The sequence below is a fragment of the Brassica oleracea genome, chromosome C1 (assembly GCF_000695525.1).
Source record: "Brassica oleracea var. oleracea cultivar TO1000 chromosome C1, BOL, whole genome shotgun sequence".
In the NCBI taxonomy this organism is placed as follows: domain Eukaryota; kingdom Viridiplantae; phylum Streptophyta; class Magnoliopsida; order Brassicales; family Brassicaceae; genus Brassica; species Brassica oleracea.
In genome coordinates, this window is record NC_027748.1 from 15,699,739 (window position 1) to 15,719,528 (window position 19,790).

The 19,790-nt window shown below is 34.1% G+C and overlaps 1 protein-coding gene and 1 pseudogene across 1 annotated transcript; both read left to right on the top strand.

Moving 5' to 3' along the window:
* Positions 1 to 4,961: 4,961 nt before the first annotated feature.
* On the top strand, positions 4,962 to 5,473 carry LOC106298411 (annotated as a pseudogene).
* An 11,744-nt stretch (positions 5,474 to 17,217) lies between these two features.
* Positions 17,218 to 17,553, top strand: LOC106332951 (cysteine proteinase inhibitor 4-like). The gene has a single exon (XM_013771437.1). It carries the CDS (start codon positions 17,218 to 17,220, stop codon positions 17,551 to 17,553), a length of 336 nt encoding a protein of 111 aa, XP_013626891.1.
* The last annotated feature ends 2,237 nt before the right edge of the window (positions 17,554 to 19,790 follow it).

Consider the following 19,790-nt stretch of genomic DNA (forward strand, 5'->3'; position numbering starts at 1 on the left):
GTTTGTCACGAGATGTTGTTGCTAAATCATCAAAAGGAATGGGTTTATAGCCTATTACAAATGAGGATGCTTGACTACAACCCTACCTATCATGACTGGAGATCCCAAGACGTAGGTTCAAAGGGAAAACAAAATCAAACTGAATCTAACCAAAGCACTTGAGAAAAAGTAGTCTCTTCCCACCTCCTAAGATGATAAAAGTGCTAACAAATGTGAGAAGGATAAGCATAAGATTTTAATGATTCCATAGCTTCCAAAGCAGACTATTACTCAATACTTTTCATGGTCGATCACCTAATGAGTGTGAAATGGGGCCGTTTCTAGGAGAATAAATGCAAGGCTATATTCTCTAAGTTCACTCATGAAAACCAGGAATAGTTCAGGGCCACAATGAACACAATAGAGAACTAAGTTCTACTAGAAAATGGAGCTGCGTTATGCCTATTGTCTCGGTTTACATAAAACACCGGTTGGTTCAAGACATCATGTTCACCTTCTGGTAAAGTAAACCCGACAGATATTAACTATGAGTGGTTCAAGGCTTAAAAATGCCACCAACTCAAACACAGTGAATTTTTCGCAAACACTCTAAATAAGTCTGTCTAGTCTAGTCAGGATTAGAATAAGTTTAATTTTTTTTTTTAGAGTCTATCGAGTCTGCATTTAGTCTGCATATGTTTAGAGTCATTTCTATTCATGTGAGGGAGTGTTGGGCCTAATATTACAGCCTAATGGCTGAATTAATAAAAGGCATAAGGTGAATACAAATGGGCCTACGGGTCACATGGAAAAAGCATGGTTGGGTTAAATGAATGAAACTTAAGAACATCCCACATCGTGGAAGTAGAGAGGAGATGAGCAATATATATATGCTCATGTGTTATGAGTTGTTAAACGGCTCAAAGAGAGAGGAAGTCTCTCCACGCGCGCGCCGCCGCCGCTGTCCAGCTCGGCTCGGCTCGGTTTGGGCTTGGGTCTTGGGTCTTGGTGGAGGGTCTCCTGCCCAATAAAAATATTCTTTTTGGACCAAGTTAAGCACTATATTTTTGCCATTTCATTTCTAAAAAACAGAATGACGTTTGTGAATAAACGACACGTAGTTTGTCTAAAAATGACCCGAAGTTTGTCTAAAAATGACACGAAGTTTGTCTGTTCGAAATGGATTAGAACGAGTCAACAGAAGAGAGATCTTGCGGAGAAAGTTTCTCAACTCTCCACTCCCGAGATTTTAGAGATATTTTTGCTAAACGTGTGCAACAGTTTCGAAAATCAAATCCGGCTCTCTTCTTTAAATACTCGCCTCCTCTTCATTCATTTCTCAACTTTTTCACATCGAAACCAACAGAAAAAATTCCCTTAGCGTAAGTCTTAAATACGAGAGCGTTTAGAGTTTATAGTTCGATAGGGCCATCACGAGTGAAGCATGATGTGTCTACCATGGTTGTATCCTGGGACTCGGTATTCGTACAGTTCTGTCTCACTAACGGAGCGAATATTTAGAGTTAAGGAAAGAGATTATATCTCGACTCCATGTTCATTAGCGAATACGATTTCTTATTGTTCTTGTATTCGCTCTTCACAATCGTTTATTTTCCTTAACATATCGCTTTTATTATATCGTTTATTTCAGTCCGGTTATTCGGCTTCTACAGCAACATCACAAGGTTGCTTCTTCAGCACAAGATGTTGTCAATGGTGGAGGAAGGAAAAGGGTATTGGGTGGAGTGGAGACAGGGGGAGTGATAAACCTCTATTAAAGGTTATAATTGTTGATCACAAACACTTGCAAAATAATTGAACAAAAAAAAAAACTTGCAAATAGAACTTAGAACACAAGTAACTTTCAGGCAAATTTCTATGCTTTTTCTTTTTGGCTTTTTGATTTATATAGAAAACAAATTGGAACTACACTTTCCTACAAACTTGGAAGCAAATGCATAATGGAAAAGATAATGGGAAAGTGATTCACGTTACTTTGTTCCTATCAAATAGGAAGTGAAGTAGTGATCTAATTATTTGCATAAAACATAAATAAAAAGAGAAGACTAAGGCTCCTATTGTTTGCAACTGTGACGGCTGTGACTTTACAGATAAGTTTGGGTTACAAATTTTAGGTTTTGAAAAACTGACTGTTTCTTTAGAAAAAAACCTAAAGCCATAAATTGTTGTTTTTGAATACCACTGACGTAACAAATTATTAGAAGAGTAAATTCAGTTATTGTGACTTTGAGAATTTTAAGGAAGGCTTTAAAGACTTTAGAAACTTAAGTCTGATTGGTAATAATTAGACTTTAAAGGCTTTAGATTTAATTAACAGTCTCAACAGCCAAATCCCAATCGGATCCCAAGTCTCAAGACTTAGCCGTTGAACTTAATTTTGAATTTCTTGTGCAGATGAGTCTTCCATAGTTAGCTTTATTTGCTGACTCATCAAGGAGAAGTAGTGGTCATGGATTATCCTCAGCCTCATCATAAGCCTCCCGTCCACAACGAGAATGCTTAAAATTACTCCATCTCTCTATACATCAGATGATCACCACAGGCCGGCTGAAAGACATCATGGACCCTTGAAGAAAATAAATTTAAATATTTTTTCACATGTATTTATAGATAATTTAAAAAAATTTGGGCTCATATTCCTAATTTTATTTTAAAACTGAACCCTTTTTCCAATATTTTTTTTGCAAAAAAAAATTGGGCCCGGGGGCCACGCTCCTTTGCCCCTACCTTAAAGCCGGCCCTGACACTGTTATATGCATAATGCATTCACCATGCTGGTGGCTCTAATGACACTCTTGTGCTATAATCACTACCAACTTCTTTTGTTCTCTCTTTTCTTCGTTCCCTAAAACAAACAAGCTGTACCTCTTCCTTAATAGTATACTTGTATTTCATGTGGAATGTTGCTTACTTTTAGAACGAACTCTTCACCATCATTTTAGCTCTAAGAGCATGATTAACCCGGAGTTCTTAGGATGAGGTTCTTAGCGGAAGTTAAGAAACTGTTTCTTAACTTTTAACTAAAAAGGCTAAGAACCGGTTCTTAGCCTTTTTAGTTAAAAGTTAAGAAACAGTTTCTTAACTTCCGCTAAGAAGCTCACTCTAAGAACCCCGGGTTAACCATGGTCTAGGTAGCTTTAGAAAAATTTTTACACACTTCTGTATAAGGAAAAGAGGATAACATGATCAATGCACTTGGGTACGAGCCTAAGATTATATATGCACACTCAACGCCATTTAAGTCTCTCTCTGCCTGACGCCCATTACTAACTCTAGTATTAGCAGTTCAAAGAAGTATCATCAAACTGTGAAAAAAAAATAAAGGTTCTAGTTTTTCACAATCAACGGGGAAAATACTGAAGACAAATGAGTGGAACAAACAGTAACTAAATTTGGGTCCGTAATCAAATGCAAACTGTTTTAAAATGTACCACAACTCCACTACAGACTTAAAGAAACAACCAAGACAAAAAAAAAAACTAGCTGTGACACATTCGGGGCCTCTGTGAAAATTAGGACAGGCAAATAGACTGTAATGTCTTGGAAACGCTTGGCAAGCACATGTGTGTGAAAGGGAAAACTCTCTGTAACTATTTTATGAACACAGAAGACAACACAAAACTGTTTGCCTAGGAGAAGAAAACATAAGTGGGTAGATGTTACTCTTATGCTACGTACTCTCCATGTCTTACACATGTCTAATTTGTAATTAATTGTGTAGAGACTATAGTAGTAGCAATGAGAAAGCACCAAGAGATGATCACCAGAGCATGGCAAAGTCGGTCACCTTCGAAATATGTAATTCTACAACGGTTTGAAAACAAAAAAAAGTACCGGTATGCTTGTCTTGATACCCTTATACAGGTAAGTGGTAACAGCACTGTGCTTCAAACCCAGTCAGTTATAATTGACGTTTCCTCAGAAGCAAGTCTCACTACAACAAAAAGATTGGAGAAAGCCTCAGCAGAGAGAAACAACATTTATAGACTTTCATATGAAGATCATATAAATAAGGAGGAGCACTGACAATTAAATCGTTTCTTTGGGATCTTGCCCTCGTTTACTGAATAAAGAAAGCTCTTCACAGCGTCGGCAATGAATCTGGCAGAGTACTGCCATAGAAAAAATATTGTACGTATGGATACAGTAAAGAAAAAAACAATATAAATATGCTTGGAACCATTAGGAGCACCTGAACCATAACCACATTGTATTTTCAGTTGGTGCGATCACTGCAATCCAAAATATCTGATGAAGCTTGAGTATTTACCTGTGTTGTTAACTTCGTAATTTGGAGTCTCTCCATGCCTCCGCAGCTGCAGTCTCCTCCATGCGGTCGTGTCTACTGTAAATAAGAAAAGGCCAGGGTAATCTGAGCCGTTCGATTTGAGTTTTGATTAGGATATTAAATCTAGAACCTTGGATCAGGCTTTGGGCATACAAATATTTTCAGGAGGTGGCAATAACATACATTTGAGCCTCAATCAATTCCATTAGAGTCTTTCTGTGATTGTAGATTTTCTCAAGTAAGTTGGCTGAGCTCAAGGCCAACCATCAACATATACTTCACCTCGGTCTAAAAAATATTCTGCGACTCTGTGTTTAATTAGAACTAGGATTTTGAACTGTTCATAAGTTTGCTCCCGAGATTATGAAGCAAACGACGTCGTAGGATCTCATAGGACTACTTCGATCTGGGCCCATTTAGTGCTCCTCCATTACTTAACAATGACGCTTCTACACTACACGTGTGGGGACAGCCACAGTTGACTCTATCACGTGTACTTGTCGTACGCCACGTGGATGGATCCATTTGTCTGTGTCAAAGACAATAGACTTGTCACCACGTAAGACCTATTGGGCTCTCCGTAAATTTCTTGACTCATCCATAAAAGGGACGACACCATTAAGACTCGAGAAAGAAAAAAAGATAAGAACAAAAACAAAAACAAAAACAAAAAATGGTGAAGTGTTTGATCTGATCTCTCTTATCCTCCTCCCTCTCATCTCCGTCGTGGAAGGTAATCTCGGTGGCTGGAAGCCGATTGATTTATCTGATCTGAACATCCAATCGCTCGCCAACTATGCGATTATTGAGCATAACATGCAATCTAAGGCGAACCTTGTGTTCGTGAAGATCGTCGAGGGGAAGGAGCAAGTGGTTACCGGGAAGAGGTACGGTCTGACCATCGCGGCGAAGGATGGCGGTGGCGCCACAAAGAACTACGAGGCCATCGTGGTGGAAAGGCCGTGGGATCATTACAGGAGCCTTGAGTCATTCAAGGCCTTATAGATTAGAATCGATATATTATAATAATTTGAAGGTTTGATAATTTGATAATTTGAGATTTTGATATTATGTTTATTGTTTTTTGGAATAAAATCTAAAGCATAGATATGTCTCTTATTTGAGATTCAGGATATGTGCGCGTTACTTTGAGCTTCTATCTAATTTAATTATTTTGGGTTGAATCAATCGAGATGACAAGGTGATGAACGGGTGCATTGATTCGTCTTTTGGCTAGACTGAACCCGAAAATCCGACCAATAAAATAAATCGGTTATCCGAACCGATTTAAAGATCCACAGGTTATGGATTTTTTTTTCCGGCTAAAAGATTTTATTAATTATTGTCTTCACAAAATGTTGTTGTACAAAAAAAACTGGACATGATTAGAACAAGCTCCATAATAGATTTTTTTGCAAATGATGTTGAGAGAAATCGAGACTTCCATGCAATGACTGAGTTGACCAAGTGTTGACAACGAGAACGGTAAGCTTCCTCTTTGATGTATTTAAGGATACCGAGGTTATCTTCTTCGAATATAACTTTCCTATAACCTAACGATGAGCATGCTTGCATTGACCAAATCAGCGCAGACAATTCCGACTCCATAACTATTGATCGTCCTTCAAATTTCCCCATTCCAGCTTCTAAAAGAGTGCCCTGGTTATTACATATTAATCAACCCATTCCAGAGTCTTGAGAGCCTTCACGGTGAGCAGCGTCGTAGTTACATTTAACCCAACCTGAAGGGTGTGGAGACCAATGAGACCTAATGTTTTCAGATCGGGTTCTTTCCGTAGAATTAATTATTTGCGATGAAACTGTAGAATCCAACCATTTCTTTAAATCTACTTGGGCTTTGGAGATAACTTCATCCGCCGTACATTTAATTTTGTTGAAAAGTAAGTCATTTCTACATTTCCATAATCTCCAAACCACCCAGAATGGTAATAATTTTTGCTCATCGGAAAACCAAACTGGGTATCGGAAAAACTTAAAAAAAATTAAAATGACAAAAAGGTTATTTATCTGAACCAAATTCAGTATCCGGAAAAATTTAAAAATTTTGAAATGACAAAAAAAAAAATCCAAATGGATATAAAAAACTTTTAAAAAATTAAAATGACAAAAATGTGATTTCATTCCAAATATGTATCTAAAATATACTAAGATATTATTAAATATCTAAAATAATTTATCTATTGCATAAATAATTTAATACATACTTTTGGTATTTGGTCAATATTGATATTTGTAGGTCTGGACACAGATTGGATATCCGGGTTTTTGAATGTATTTGTGATTTGTTTCGTATGCCACAGATATCTAGTTTTCCGATTTGCTTTGTTTCAGAAAAAATGGATATTCGGAAAAACGGATATCCAGAAAATAAATAGATATTTGCGGATATTTACGGATACTTACGGATATCTCATATGTTTTGATTAATGCAAAAAATTTTAAAAAATTGATACAAATTTGTTTTATAGAATATTTTTTTGCATGATATATAAGATAAAAATTAAAAGAAAAAGTGAATCTACATATTTTATAAAAAATTTAAACTTAGTTAACAATTATAATAAGACAAAACTTAAGAAAAAAATTATAATTGTCATAAATTTATTCATTTCCTTTTATGTAATTTTTTTATATAAGTAATAATGTAAATACAATTTGTCAAATCATATGTTAGAATAGCAATAATATAATTTTAAACATTTAAAAATTTAAATATAATCAAGATATACATGTATTTATATATTACCGGATCGGATCAGATATTCTGTTCTCAAAATTTTAATATTTGTGATTTGCTTCGATTTTAGCGGATATTGATTTTTAGTATTTGCTTTGCTTCGAAGGTTTACGAATATCCGGAATTTTTGAATCAAATTGAAACGAATAACGAATCGAATCAAATTTAACTGATAAAATGCCCAGCCCTAGATATTTGTATGTTTTAACAATCGCATCTGAAATTTAAATAAATTTGTTTATAAAGTTTTTCCAATATTTTTTAGTTAAATAGTGTTTCTTAGATTTATAAAATCTAACGGTTAATTTTAATTTATTTACATTTATTATGCATAATTTTCATCTTTATACAATACTTTAGTTATTATGATGTTTGATATTGTCACAGCATAAGAAAGAGTCTCGTAAGATTGATAGTCGAGTCTCCCAATTTCACAATAATATAGTTAAATGAACTTATGTACACAAATTTATTGAAAGCTAGTGGTATTTCGGCACTACGCGCCGGGTGCGTATGTTTTGTTTGAGTTGATAACAGAGTTTTTGATCCATTTGATATTGGTAAGTAGTAGTGTATTATTTTGTTTTGTAGTTACTTATATCAAAGAGGAATAGCATAACTGGTTTCCATAGATTAATGAAATAAAAATAGAATAAATAACTGATAGTTGTATAAAAGTAAATATAATTTAACTTAAAACATAAAGTAAAGTTGATATTCCAAAATGAAACACGTAAATGCATGTGTTTGTTTTGTGATTATCTTGTTCGAGTGAAGATAACAAACTTGCATGCTATATCCTCTTAAAGTAGTAAAAATTCTCGTATGTTTTGTCCATCTTATGAATGTGGCAATTTGTTAGAGACTTCATTGTGGACGAAATATTGTCTTCAACATGATTTTGAATCCAGCAAGTGAATTCTTGATCATGATCCACTAGGCCTGGGCATTTCGGGTATCGGTTCGGTTCGGTTCGGGTATTTCGGGTTTCGGGTAGTTCGGATAGTGGCTAGAGGATCCATTTAGTACTTGACCTATTTTCGGTTCGGTTCGGTTCGGATAGTTCCGGGTTCGGTTCGGTTCGGATAGTAAATGTAGGAACCGGAAAATATCCGGAAAAAGTTCGGTTCTCATTTGGATCCGGTTCGGATTCGGATAGTTCGGGTAGTTCGGATAATTTGGATAAAATATTGGTTATTTAAGGTAAAATGTCAAATAATTAGAATGATTTAGATAAAAAAATTGGATATTTCGGATTACTTTAGATATTTTGGATAAAACTATCCGGATAGTTTCAGATACTTTCGGGTAGTTTGGATACTTTATAATAATTTAGTTATTTTCAAATACTTTTAATAGAATTTTAAATTAAAAATATATATTTAGTGATGTTATATGTATATATAATTAATATTTTATATATTCGGGTACCCGTTCGGTTCTCGGTTCGGTTCCGGTTCGGTTCGGTTATTTCGGATATAAAAATATAGGAACCATTCGGGTATTTGAGGGTATTGGTCCGGTTCCGGTTTCGGGTATTTCGGTTCGGTTCCGGTTCCGGTTATTTTGCCCAGACCTATGATCCACCATTGCTCAAAACTGAATTGATTATTTTTTCAGGATAATTTATCCAGATATTATTTTCCTCTTCGAAATTGCTTCTACACAACATTAATAAATCATAAAGATATGTATCGTTGTCATAGTTCTTATCTGTAATGCAGATTGGTGAAGATGATTGAGTCATTTGATAAATTTGTGGTGGAAGAAGTATTGAATTGTCATTATCCAAACATTGATTCTTTAAATTAATGTAACTATATATCATACTGAGTGGTTTTGCTGCAAAAAAAAAAGTTATAGACTGAGGTTTTTGAAAGCACAACATATCGTGATATAAGATATTTTATTAGTTATTATAGTAATAAAAATTTTATTTGGCAAGTATATAAGAATTATTCATGTATGTGACTTGTATTATAGTATAGATTTGGCAGCAATGCGAATATATAATATTTAGGTCAAAAATAATTAATGTTGTCACATAAATATAAGAATAGCACAGGATGGAATATTGAAAACAAATCAATGCGAATACAGATATGCTTATCGGACTTCAACATCATTCATGTTCCACGAGCGTACAATCAAATTTTAAACTTTTTAACTAAGGCTGCCAGATCTTTTCATAGGGAGTTACATTTTATTGGTTGTTCAATTCCGGTCTGGTTACCTAGACTACCTCAAGTTTGAGTAATAGAATGACCTTTGACGTCAAAAGAAAAAAAAAACAAATAAAGGATAAAATCTTATGAAGAATTCCATTTTAATAATAAAAAAAATCTTATGAATCAAAAATTAAAATAATTCTTCTTTTTACTTTATTATAGAGTTAAAATTAAGTGGAATTACATAAATTTTTCAAAACAAAGTGGAATATAAATTAGAAATGCTCTCATTTCCATTGTGTACTACTTCTTCAGCTCCTTACGGGACAGGTCTAATTTTGGGGCTGATGACTAAATGGGAATTCTGAGGTTATAATTTTGTAAGATAGATGCGTCCCCGATGTTGTAAGTCAGGCTGAAAGCATGATTATTTTTCTTCAATGTCAAATAATAGCAATGTTTTGTGAATGTCTAAGGTTGTCTCTATTATTGAAACTTGATTCATAAGTTACGTTCTCATAACTACGGGGTGGTGGGCTATTGGTCTTGAGGCAGTTTCCCCGCCAATACGGACCCGGCTTCGAAATCCCCTGTGGCCACCCGGGCCCTCCCTGCTAATTCCTGGGGTGGAAATTACGTGGCTGCTGCGGGCCTCGTGGGATTAGTCGGTTGAGCTCGGTCGCCGGATCCCCACGGTTAACAAAAAAAAAAAAGTTACGTTCTCACCAAGACTATTACGAATAAAAAAAAATCTAACAGTAATGGTTTTAAATCCGTCATGCCCATTATAAATTATGGGGAAATTATGTGTTTACCATTTTCATGCTACCACTTTTCATTTTTACCACCACTAAAATGACATTTTCAAAAATATCTTATTCATTAAGTGGCAAAAAACTCTTGTGTCATTGTTCTTTATATATATAAAAAAATAAATATTTAAACAAATAAAAATCTAAAAAATAAATAAATATTTTTTTTTATTTTTTTTTAATTATATAATTTCCACATTCAAACCCCAAACCCTAAACCCTAAAACTCAACTCTAAACCCTAAACCATCAATCCTAAACCCTATTTTTTAAAAAATATGAACCCTAAACCCTAAACCATCAATCCTAAACCCAATTTTTTTTTGAAATACGAATCCTAAACCCTGAAACATCAACTCTAAAACGTAAACCCTAAAACATAAACTCTAAACCCTAAATCCTAAACCTTCAACTCTAAACCCTAAACATCAACCCTAAACCCTAAACTTCAACTTTAAACCCTAAACCATCAACACTAAACCCTAAATTATCAACCCTAAACCCTAAAAATTAAACTCTAAACCCTAAACCCTAAACCTTTAACTCTAAACCCTAAACATAAACCCTAAAACCTTGTAACATCAACTCTAAACCCTGAACTCCAAAACATCAACTCTAAACCCTAAACCCTAAATCCTAAACCTTCAACTCTAAACATTAAAACATCAACAGTAAACTCTAAACCCTAAACCCTAAAACATCAACTATAAACCCTAGACCCTAAATCCTAAACTTTCAATTCTAAACCCTAAACGTAAACCCTAAACTCTAAAATCCTAGAGTTGATGTTTTAGGGTTTAGATTTGAAGGTTTAGGGTTTTAGGGTTTTAGGGTTTTAGGGTTTAGGGTTTATGTTTATGGTTTAGAGTTGATGTTTTATGGTTTAGATTTGAAGGTTTAGGGTTTTAGGGTTTTAGGGTTTTAGGGTTTAGGGTTTATGTTTATGGTTTAGAGTTGATGTTTTATGGTTTAGATTTGAAGGTTTAGGGTTTTAGGGTTTTAGGGTTTTAGGGTTTAGGGTTTATGTTTATGGTTTAGAGTTGATGTTTTATGGTTTAGATTTGAAGGTTTAGGGTTTTAGGGTTTCAGGTTCGAATTTCAGAAAAAATATAGGGTTTAGGGTTTACGTTTAGAGTTTAGAGTTTATGTTTTAGGGTTTAGATTTGAATGTTTAGGGTTTAGGGTTTAGAGTTGATGTTTTGGGGTTTAGGGTTTAGAGTTGATGTTTCATGGTTTAGGGTTTGGAGTTGATGATTTATGGTTTAGAGTTGATGTTTTAAGTTTTGATTTAGGGTTTAGGGTTTATATTTGATGTTTTAAGGTTTAGATTTGAAGGTTTCATGGTTTAGGATTTAGAGTTGATGATTTAGGGTTTATAGTTGATGTTTTATGTTTAGATTAATTAAACTTATGTTTTTTTTGTCAAAGTTAATTCAAGGGTTATAAATGTTTTTTACTCTTCATTAAAGATGAGAGTAAAATTGATTAGTATAAACATGAAAAATAGTACTTTTAAAATGGTATTTTTGGCAATTTCCCATAAATTATTGATAACATTTAAAAAGCCAAAAGAAAAAGGAGTAGCAGTGGTGTTTGTCCGGTCGTCAACATAGTTCGATAAGTTAAGGAGCTAAGTCTTCTAAAGCTTTGTCCAAACGGGCTCCTTTATTGGAAATGGCATCTTCTCAGCATTTATGCCACATGGAATATGTTCAGTAAGTGTAGCTGCAATCGCAGAAACAGCTCCTTCAACAATCCTGGATGCATATCCATCCCTACACTGGCCTCAGGGTTGCTTTACTTACACCAAGGGAGGGCTTTGTTGTCACAGTTCCAGCTCCAGGCATGCCATCACCTGGGTTGTTACCACTTCCCTGGACATGGATAATTAAAATCTCTCAATACCAAAAAGGGTGAGGTGAGTTAACTTGCAGAGAATGTATCAACATACACTTTCCTCAAAGTTTGGTTGTGGTGGACGCTCATCGTAGTCTGAGACATGCTCTTGTTAAGTAAAGTTGAATGCCGACAGCTTTAACTAGAAAGTGTAGGTCCTCCAAACTAAATCCTTGAGACATTCTGGGAGGGATCTCTCATCTGAGTCTTCAACACCCTGGGTTCTGTTTGCAGATTACATTCTAGCAAGCAGTGTTCATATTTGGTAAAGAACCTAACAGACGCGAAATTGTATTGTTTAGGGATGTTACCATTAGTTGTGCGACCTTTCAGCTGTGACATTTGTCATATTGGCGACTGACCCATCGAAAGCCACAAACACAACACATTCAGAGACATCATAGATATAGACATTTGCATATTGTACCTGCATAAGTCACATAATATGAGTGATAAGATGTGGTTGGTTAAAGGGTATGAGGGATGTTCTGTTTAGTGTGGATAACTTTAGAACTCCAATAGTGTTCTCGTTTTTACATGATATACATGTAAGTGATGAGAAACCCCTATGAAGTTTTCTTGAGCATTTAGAACATGAGATGTAGCACCACCCATTCATACAGTCATTGTCCACTTTTGCAGTGCAGAGAAACTTGCCTGCATATGGTTACATTACATCGGAATTAGTAACTTAAATAGATTAGAAGTACAAATAATGGATGGATGAGTTGAGGGTGCACATGTGGCTCTGAGGTCAGGACATATGCATTAAGCTCCGGGTTAATTCTATCTGCAATCTCACCAAAACTGGTCTTCTCCGTGAACTTTATAGAAACGTGGCCGTCGAGACTTTAAAGTTCAGATTACTCCTTGTTACCTCGAAGAGACTGAGTTCATAAACTGCTCATTCTTTACTGAGTTGTTGAAAGATGTTCAACTGATGTCTGCTTATACATCCCTGGATGAGGGTTGGCTAAGACAATTAAAAAAATCATAACTTACAAATACGAAGCTTTACATTCGGTGCAAAATTATAAGAGTTTTAGTTAGTAAAATATACTCTCTCATCCACCAAGACCATATCAACACCCATGAGATCACCATTCTTGTTAACATTTCATGCTTCTCGAAACCACACAAGCCTCACCACAACGGTCTCTGTACACCTACCAGCTTTAGACGCCGACACCAGAAGTTGCAAACTCGTCATTAGCGAACCTGATATTATAGTGAAAAATCATCAAAAAATAAGATGAATCGACGGTATAGTAAATAATAAGATTAGACAATCGGAATTTCTAGTTTCGTATAAAGCTTTAATAGGAGACGGTCGTGATTACCTTCTCGTCAGGAGGAGCATGCCACCACCCACTCGCCGCCTTTCTTCACATTTCTCGGCCTCCCATAACCTCAGCAGATGGACCACGACGGTGTTTGTGCAGCGGCCAGCTTTCAAATCGCCAAGCAGGATGCATGAATTCGCCATTGTTAATTTTGATGGGTAACAGAGATCGTTGCTTTCTGATTTGATTGAGAGGTAACACTGTTGATCGCTGTGAGCACACACATTTATAGGAAGAGCTTATGTAGGTTACTTTGGAAGATGCTGAGATCGATTAAATGCCAGAGAGCGTAAATGCTAGGATTAAAGAAGTAGGTAAATGAAAGTTTCAGACGTTACAGAGGCGTCCTGGTCCGAAGGGAGACGACTGTTGTGTTATTTATCTCAAACTTACAGATGTGGGCCTAACCAAAACGTAAGTATAAAGCCCAATTCCAGATAACTTATTTCACGACGATAAACGTGAGATGATTAATTCCGCCAGGTGTCCAAATTTGCCCCATGAAGCACTGATGACGTGACAGCAGGAGAAGGGAGAAAAGCATGTTTTATTGTTATAGATAAAGCTTTAATAGGAGACGGTCGTGATTACCTTCTCGTCAAGAGGAGCATGCCACCACCCACTCGCCGCCTTACTTGACATTTCTCGGCCTCCCAGAACCTCAGCAGATGGACCATGACGGTGTTTGTGCAGCGGCCAGCTTTCAAATCGCCAAGCAGGATGCATGAATTCGCCATTGTTAATTTTGATGGGTAACAGAGATCGTTGCTTTCTGATTTGATAGAGAGGTAACACTGTTGATCGCTGTGAGCACACACATTTATAGGAAGAGCTTGTGTAGGTTACTTTGGAAGATGCTGAGATCGATTAAATGCTAGAGAGCGTAAATGCTAGGATTAAAGAAGTAGGTAAATGAAAGTTTCAGACGTTACAGAGGCGTCCTGGTCCGAAGGGAGACGACTGTTGTGTTATTTATCTCAAACTTACAGATGTGGGCCTAACCAAAACGTAAGTATAAAGCCCAATTCCAGATAACTTATTTCACGACGATAAACGTGAGATGATTAATTCCGCCAGGTGTCCAAATTTGCCCCATGAAGCACTGATGACGTGACAGCAGGAGAAGGGAGAAAAGCATGTTTTATTGTTATAGATAAAGCTTTAATAGGAGACGGTCGTGATTACCTTCTCGTCAAGAGGAGCATGCCACCACCCACTCGCCGCCTTACTTGACATTTCTCGGCCTCCCAGAACCTCAGCAGATGGACCATGACGGTGTTTGTGCAGCGGCCAGCTTTCAAATCGCCAAGCAGGATGCATGAATTCGCCATTGTTAATTTTGATGGGTAACAGAGATCGTTGCTTTCTGATTTGATAGAGAGGTAACACTGTTGATCGCTGTGAGCACACACATTTATAGGAAGAGCTTGTGTAGGTTACTTTGGAAGATGCTGAGATCGATTAAATGCTAGAGAGTGGAAGGAGTATAATCACGTAAATGCTAGGATTAAAGAAGTAGGTAAATGAAAGTTTCAGACGTTACAGAGGCGTCCTGATCCGAAGGGAGACGACTGTTGTGTTATTTATCTTAAACTTACAGACGTGGGCCTAACCAAAACGTAAGTATAAAGCCCAATTCCAGATAACTTATTTCAAGACGATAAACGTGAGATGATTAATTCTGCTAGGTGTCCAAATTTGCTCCATGAAGCACTGATGACGTGGCAGCAGGAGAAGAGAGAAAAGCCTGTTTTATTGTTATAGATATTAAAAATATATTCAGTTTAAAATTAACAACAAGAAAAGGACGGGCTTTCTAGTTTCCATGCAACTTAGTAATTAGTTTTGGGGCTGTTCAATATGGTAAAACCGAACCGTACCGAACCGAACCGGAATAGACAATATGGTTTGGTTTGGTATATACCATATAAACCGAATGGATATAATTTTATAAAAACCGTAGGATTTGGATATGGTTTGGTATATAACCGATTAAACCGAATAAACCGAACAAAACCGATTAAAAGTAGAAACATGTAAATATGTATCTATTTTATAACAATACATGAAAATCTATTTGTTATATAAGTTAAATTTGTGTTAATAACTATTACCATAATGTTATAGTAATAAAGAACCTTATATAATTTGTAAAACACTTGAATACATCGCAATTCAGACATCTTATTTTCTAAGTCTTTTTTTTTTTTATCTTTTTGCTTTATTTTAGTATTCACTAAATTAATATGAAGATGATAAATTTGATAGAAAATAATTAATGGAAAATTTTCACAACTTTTTTCTTATCTATAAACAAACAGAGTTTCGTGTTCAATCGAAAAAACATGATTTTAATGAACACTAAATATGGAAGAGTGGAAAAAATATTCTCTCGTGTTTCTGTTTTGTTTCATATTTTTATTTTCAAAATTTCAAGTTTTTATTTTAATTGTAGATTTGATGATTTTATTTGATGGTAGAAGCATTTTTACGTTTTTGTTCATTTATTTGAACATGTAATATATTTTTAATAAATGACTGTGTTGACAATATGACTCTAAATTCATTTTATATGATCTCAAACTAAATAATTATGTTTTTTTGGTATAAAACCGCATAAACTGAAAACCGACAGTATATAAACCGAACCGAACCGAAGTAAATATGGATTTAGAATGGTAGTTATATTTTACTAACCGAAATACCAAAAACCGAAAAAAACTGAACCTAAACCGAACCGATATCCGGATTGAACACCCCTAATTAGTTTTCATCTTTTGAGCCATTTTTACCAAAATAAAAAATAAAAAATCTTTTGAGCCATCCCCTAGACTATATTTGCGAGGTGATTTTGCCACATGTCTTTTCTACAGTCAATTTCACAAAACAAATATGACATGGCTACTGAAATTGATGACATGGCTTCCGGAAAAATATGACATGTATAATTTCATTTAATATTGATTTATATTTTGGCAAACTTATTAGAATATAGTAATAATTCATATATTATATTTAATATTGATATTTCTTTTCGGTAAAATTTTCTTAAATATGGTAATAGCTCATACATCATCTATAAAATAAATATATTCATTCATATATAACATTTCAAATTTGAAAATATTATTATTTTTGTATAATTATACAATTTGTATTACTAAAGTTTTCAAAAATTTCTACAATTTTGTAAAAATTTAAATATCTAATCGTAAGATCATTAGTTTTTTATATACCTACAATTTTTATAAATATTGTTTAGACTAAATTTTTGATAATTATACAATGTTATATCATTTTTATTAGTTTTATACAAATTGATTTAATATATATCAAATATATATTATATATTAATAAGAAAATAGTAAAATGTATAATATTTAATGAAATTTATTTTTAAATATAAGTTAGATTTAAAAAATTTCTTATTGCACATGGTGCACATAACACCTAGTTAACTTCATATTTTCAACACTGCAATTTGCATATTTTCTCAACAGTAGATTTATTTTCCACACTTTTATGAAGTAAATTTTGGCAAATTGATAATCTCATCATACCTGAAAGTAGGTGACAAGTCTCAAATCTTTCCCCGGCAATCTCCACAGGAGGATTTGAACAGTACGTTTACTTCCGAGTTTATGATCCATGGAAATGATGTCCTATGAGCTCTTCGTCACTGTTTAGTAATCAACAAATTTATGCCAATAAATAATTACTCCATTAGTCGACAATGAGTCTTCGGCAGCACGTTAAGGGGTCAGCCATCGTTGACTCTATAACATGTACGTTTGTACGCCACGTGAGTGGATGAATCCCGTTGTCAAATCTGACGGTGGAAAATGTAAATTTTTGGAAGTATCTGACCAAATCATTCTATAAAAATCTCCAAAACAAACCGTACGGTGTAAGACTCAAGAAAGAAAAAGAGAAAAGAACCCCAAAAAAATAAGATGAAGTCCTTGATTTGTTTCTCGCTCATCCTCCTCTCTCTCATCTCCGTTGTGGAAGCGTTTCCCGGTGACGGTGAGCTTGTGTCAATCAAAGATGTCTCGGCTCGAAACATTAGAGAGGTCGCCAAGTATGCGATTGATGAGCATAACTCGGAATCGGATGATAATCTTGTGTTCGTTAAGATCATCGAGGGAAAGTGGCAAGTGCGCTCCGCGATATTAATATACGATCTGACCATCGCGGCTAAGAATGAGGGTGGTGCGACCAAGAACTACAAGACTGTCGTGATGGTATCTGGGAGGGACAAGATCCTTTACTCATTCAATGAGCTGTAAGCCGAGATATGAAATATCATAATTTGAGGCTTTGACGCATTGTATGTTTCTTTGTTGTTTTTGTTGTTTTGGAATAAAAACTGAATTGGAGATATGTTTTTTTTTCCTGAAAGATTCCATAAAAAGTTCTGTTGTTTTCTTTTCCTTAAAGATTCCATAAAAGTTCTGTGTTACTTGGAGCTCTAGTTTGAGACAGACTTTATTCTATATATAAGACCAATGTACAAGCATTAAAACTATATACAAAGAGACTATATACCTCAGTATGCTCCTTCTTTGTTGGCTGTGGAGAGCAATGAAAGGCTGAATCACTTTACGATAAAAGTCATCGAATAACTAACTGATGCGAGTCGAGAAGCTTTGGTGCACATTTGTGGTTGGTCACTGATGTGCTTAACCTTTAAATAATATATAATTGTCATATACATTGATATTGGGTCCAAATGCACATGCTATTGTTGTGTGTTTTGGAAAAACGAACAGACTATTATATCTTGCTCACGTTCTAAGATCCGTAATTTATGCTATAAACAAATAGATGCGAGGATAATAGACAAAAGAAGTGATGATTTATTTTTTTCAAAAAAACAAAAAGAGGTGTTTAAGCCCATTCAAGAATTCATTCTTTGTTGGAAAGCCCATTGGATCAATATATCAAACTTAATTAAGCTTTAAATTGGACGAGCCTTCTCCTTCCCCGGTACATGATTTTTGTTTAGTTTGGGTTGTCGTATACCTGTTCGAAAACGCGGCCGCCTACTGCCTAGGTGTTGTTTGGAGCTTAACCGCGCGAATATTACCAAATAGGTGAAGTAAAGCGTTGACCGCGCTGAACCGCATTGATCCACGTAATTTCCGCGTTAACCCAAGTAATTCCCGCGTAGTTTTTTTTTTACCGTGTAAAGTTGAAACGCGATTGATTATCTTTTAGTCAATATTGACAATTTTGTGTAATTATCTATTACCAAATAATTACAATCCCCTATATATTAATTGAGAAATATTATAACTTCTTTTTGTAGTCACAAATCATCACTATGAATATTCTTAGAATCCTTTAGAGAAATAGGTTGGTCCATCTAATTATATAATAAGTTTTTTATTAAACTAACCATAAGTTCATTATTAATGTTTTTTTATTATTTCTTTAAATAAAAGTTACGGAATTATCTAATGTGACTAAAGTATATATGACAACTAATAATTTTAAATAATAAAGATTCGATAAAAATTAGTGTATCTTATATCATATTTGTTTAATTTTAAACTATTAAAATAAATTAAATAACCACATTAACCATATAATAAAAATTTAGATTTTTCTATATATGGTATATTTTGAATTTTAAAAAAATGACTATAAATTACTAAAACTGTTAAAATTCTCACATTCAAATTTTCTGATCCATGGTTTAAAAATTTTGTTATGACAAAATAAAAATGATTACAAAATCATATAAGTAAAAAAAAAATAATTTAATTAAATTAAACTATATACCACATAAAATACATAAGTATTTTAATTTCAAAATTTACTTTGAATAATTTTTTTTTGATAAAATCTTTGAACAAATATTGTCAACTTATATGTTTAAAAATTATAAATTACTAAAACTATTAATCTCACAATGTCAAATTTGTTATCAGTAATTTAAATTTTTTGCTATAAAAAAGATAAAAGATCAAAAAATCATATGACTAGAAATTGTCATTTAATAGATATTAATATTAAAAATATATTATATATGTTAATATCATTTAAATTTATTTATATATCCTATCAAATAGAAAAATATTTTTTGGATTAATAAAATTTATGTTCGCACCAATTTAATTATCAATATAGTACCTATAATAATTTATTTATATAATGTTCTCTTGCGTGGATCTTAACCTAGTTAGTTATTAAGTCCAAAACTATTCTTCAAACCCAAAACAAACACATACATACTGTATTTTGGGGTTTCTTCGTATCAAACAAACCCTAATCTAAATGTTCGACAAAACAAAAAGAGACTTTTTAAAATTATCTATAAAAAATTATATAATTATCTCTAAGAATTTGTGTCATCACGTTTAAAATTAGATAGACATATTATAAATATATTAACTTGTATTTAAAACTAGGCTCGTATATTTTCCGAATACTCTCTTTTTTGATAACTTGCTAGGCATTATCTTACTGGCCGACTAGCACCTCGCGTGATTCCGAAAATGGGTTTGTATGTGATTTTTTT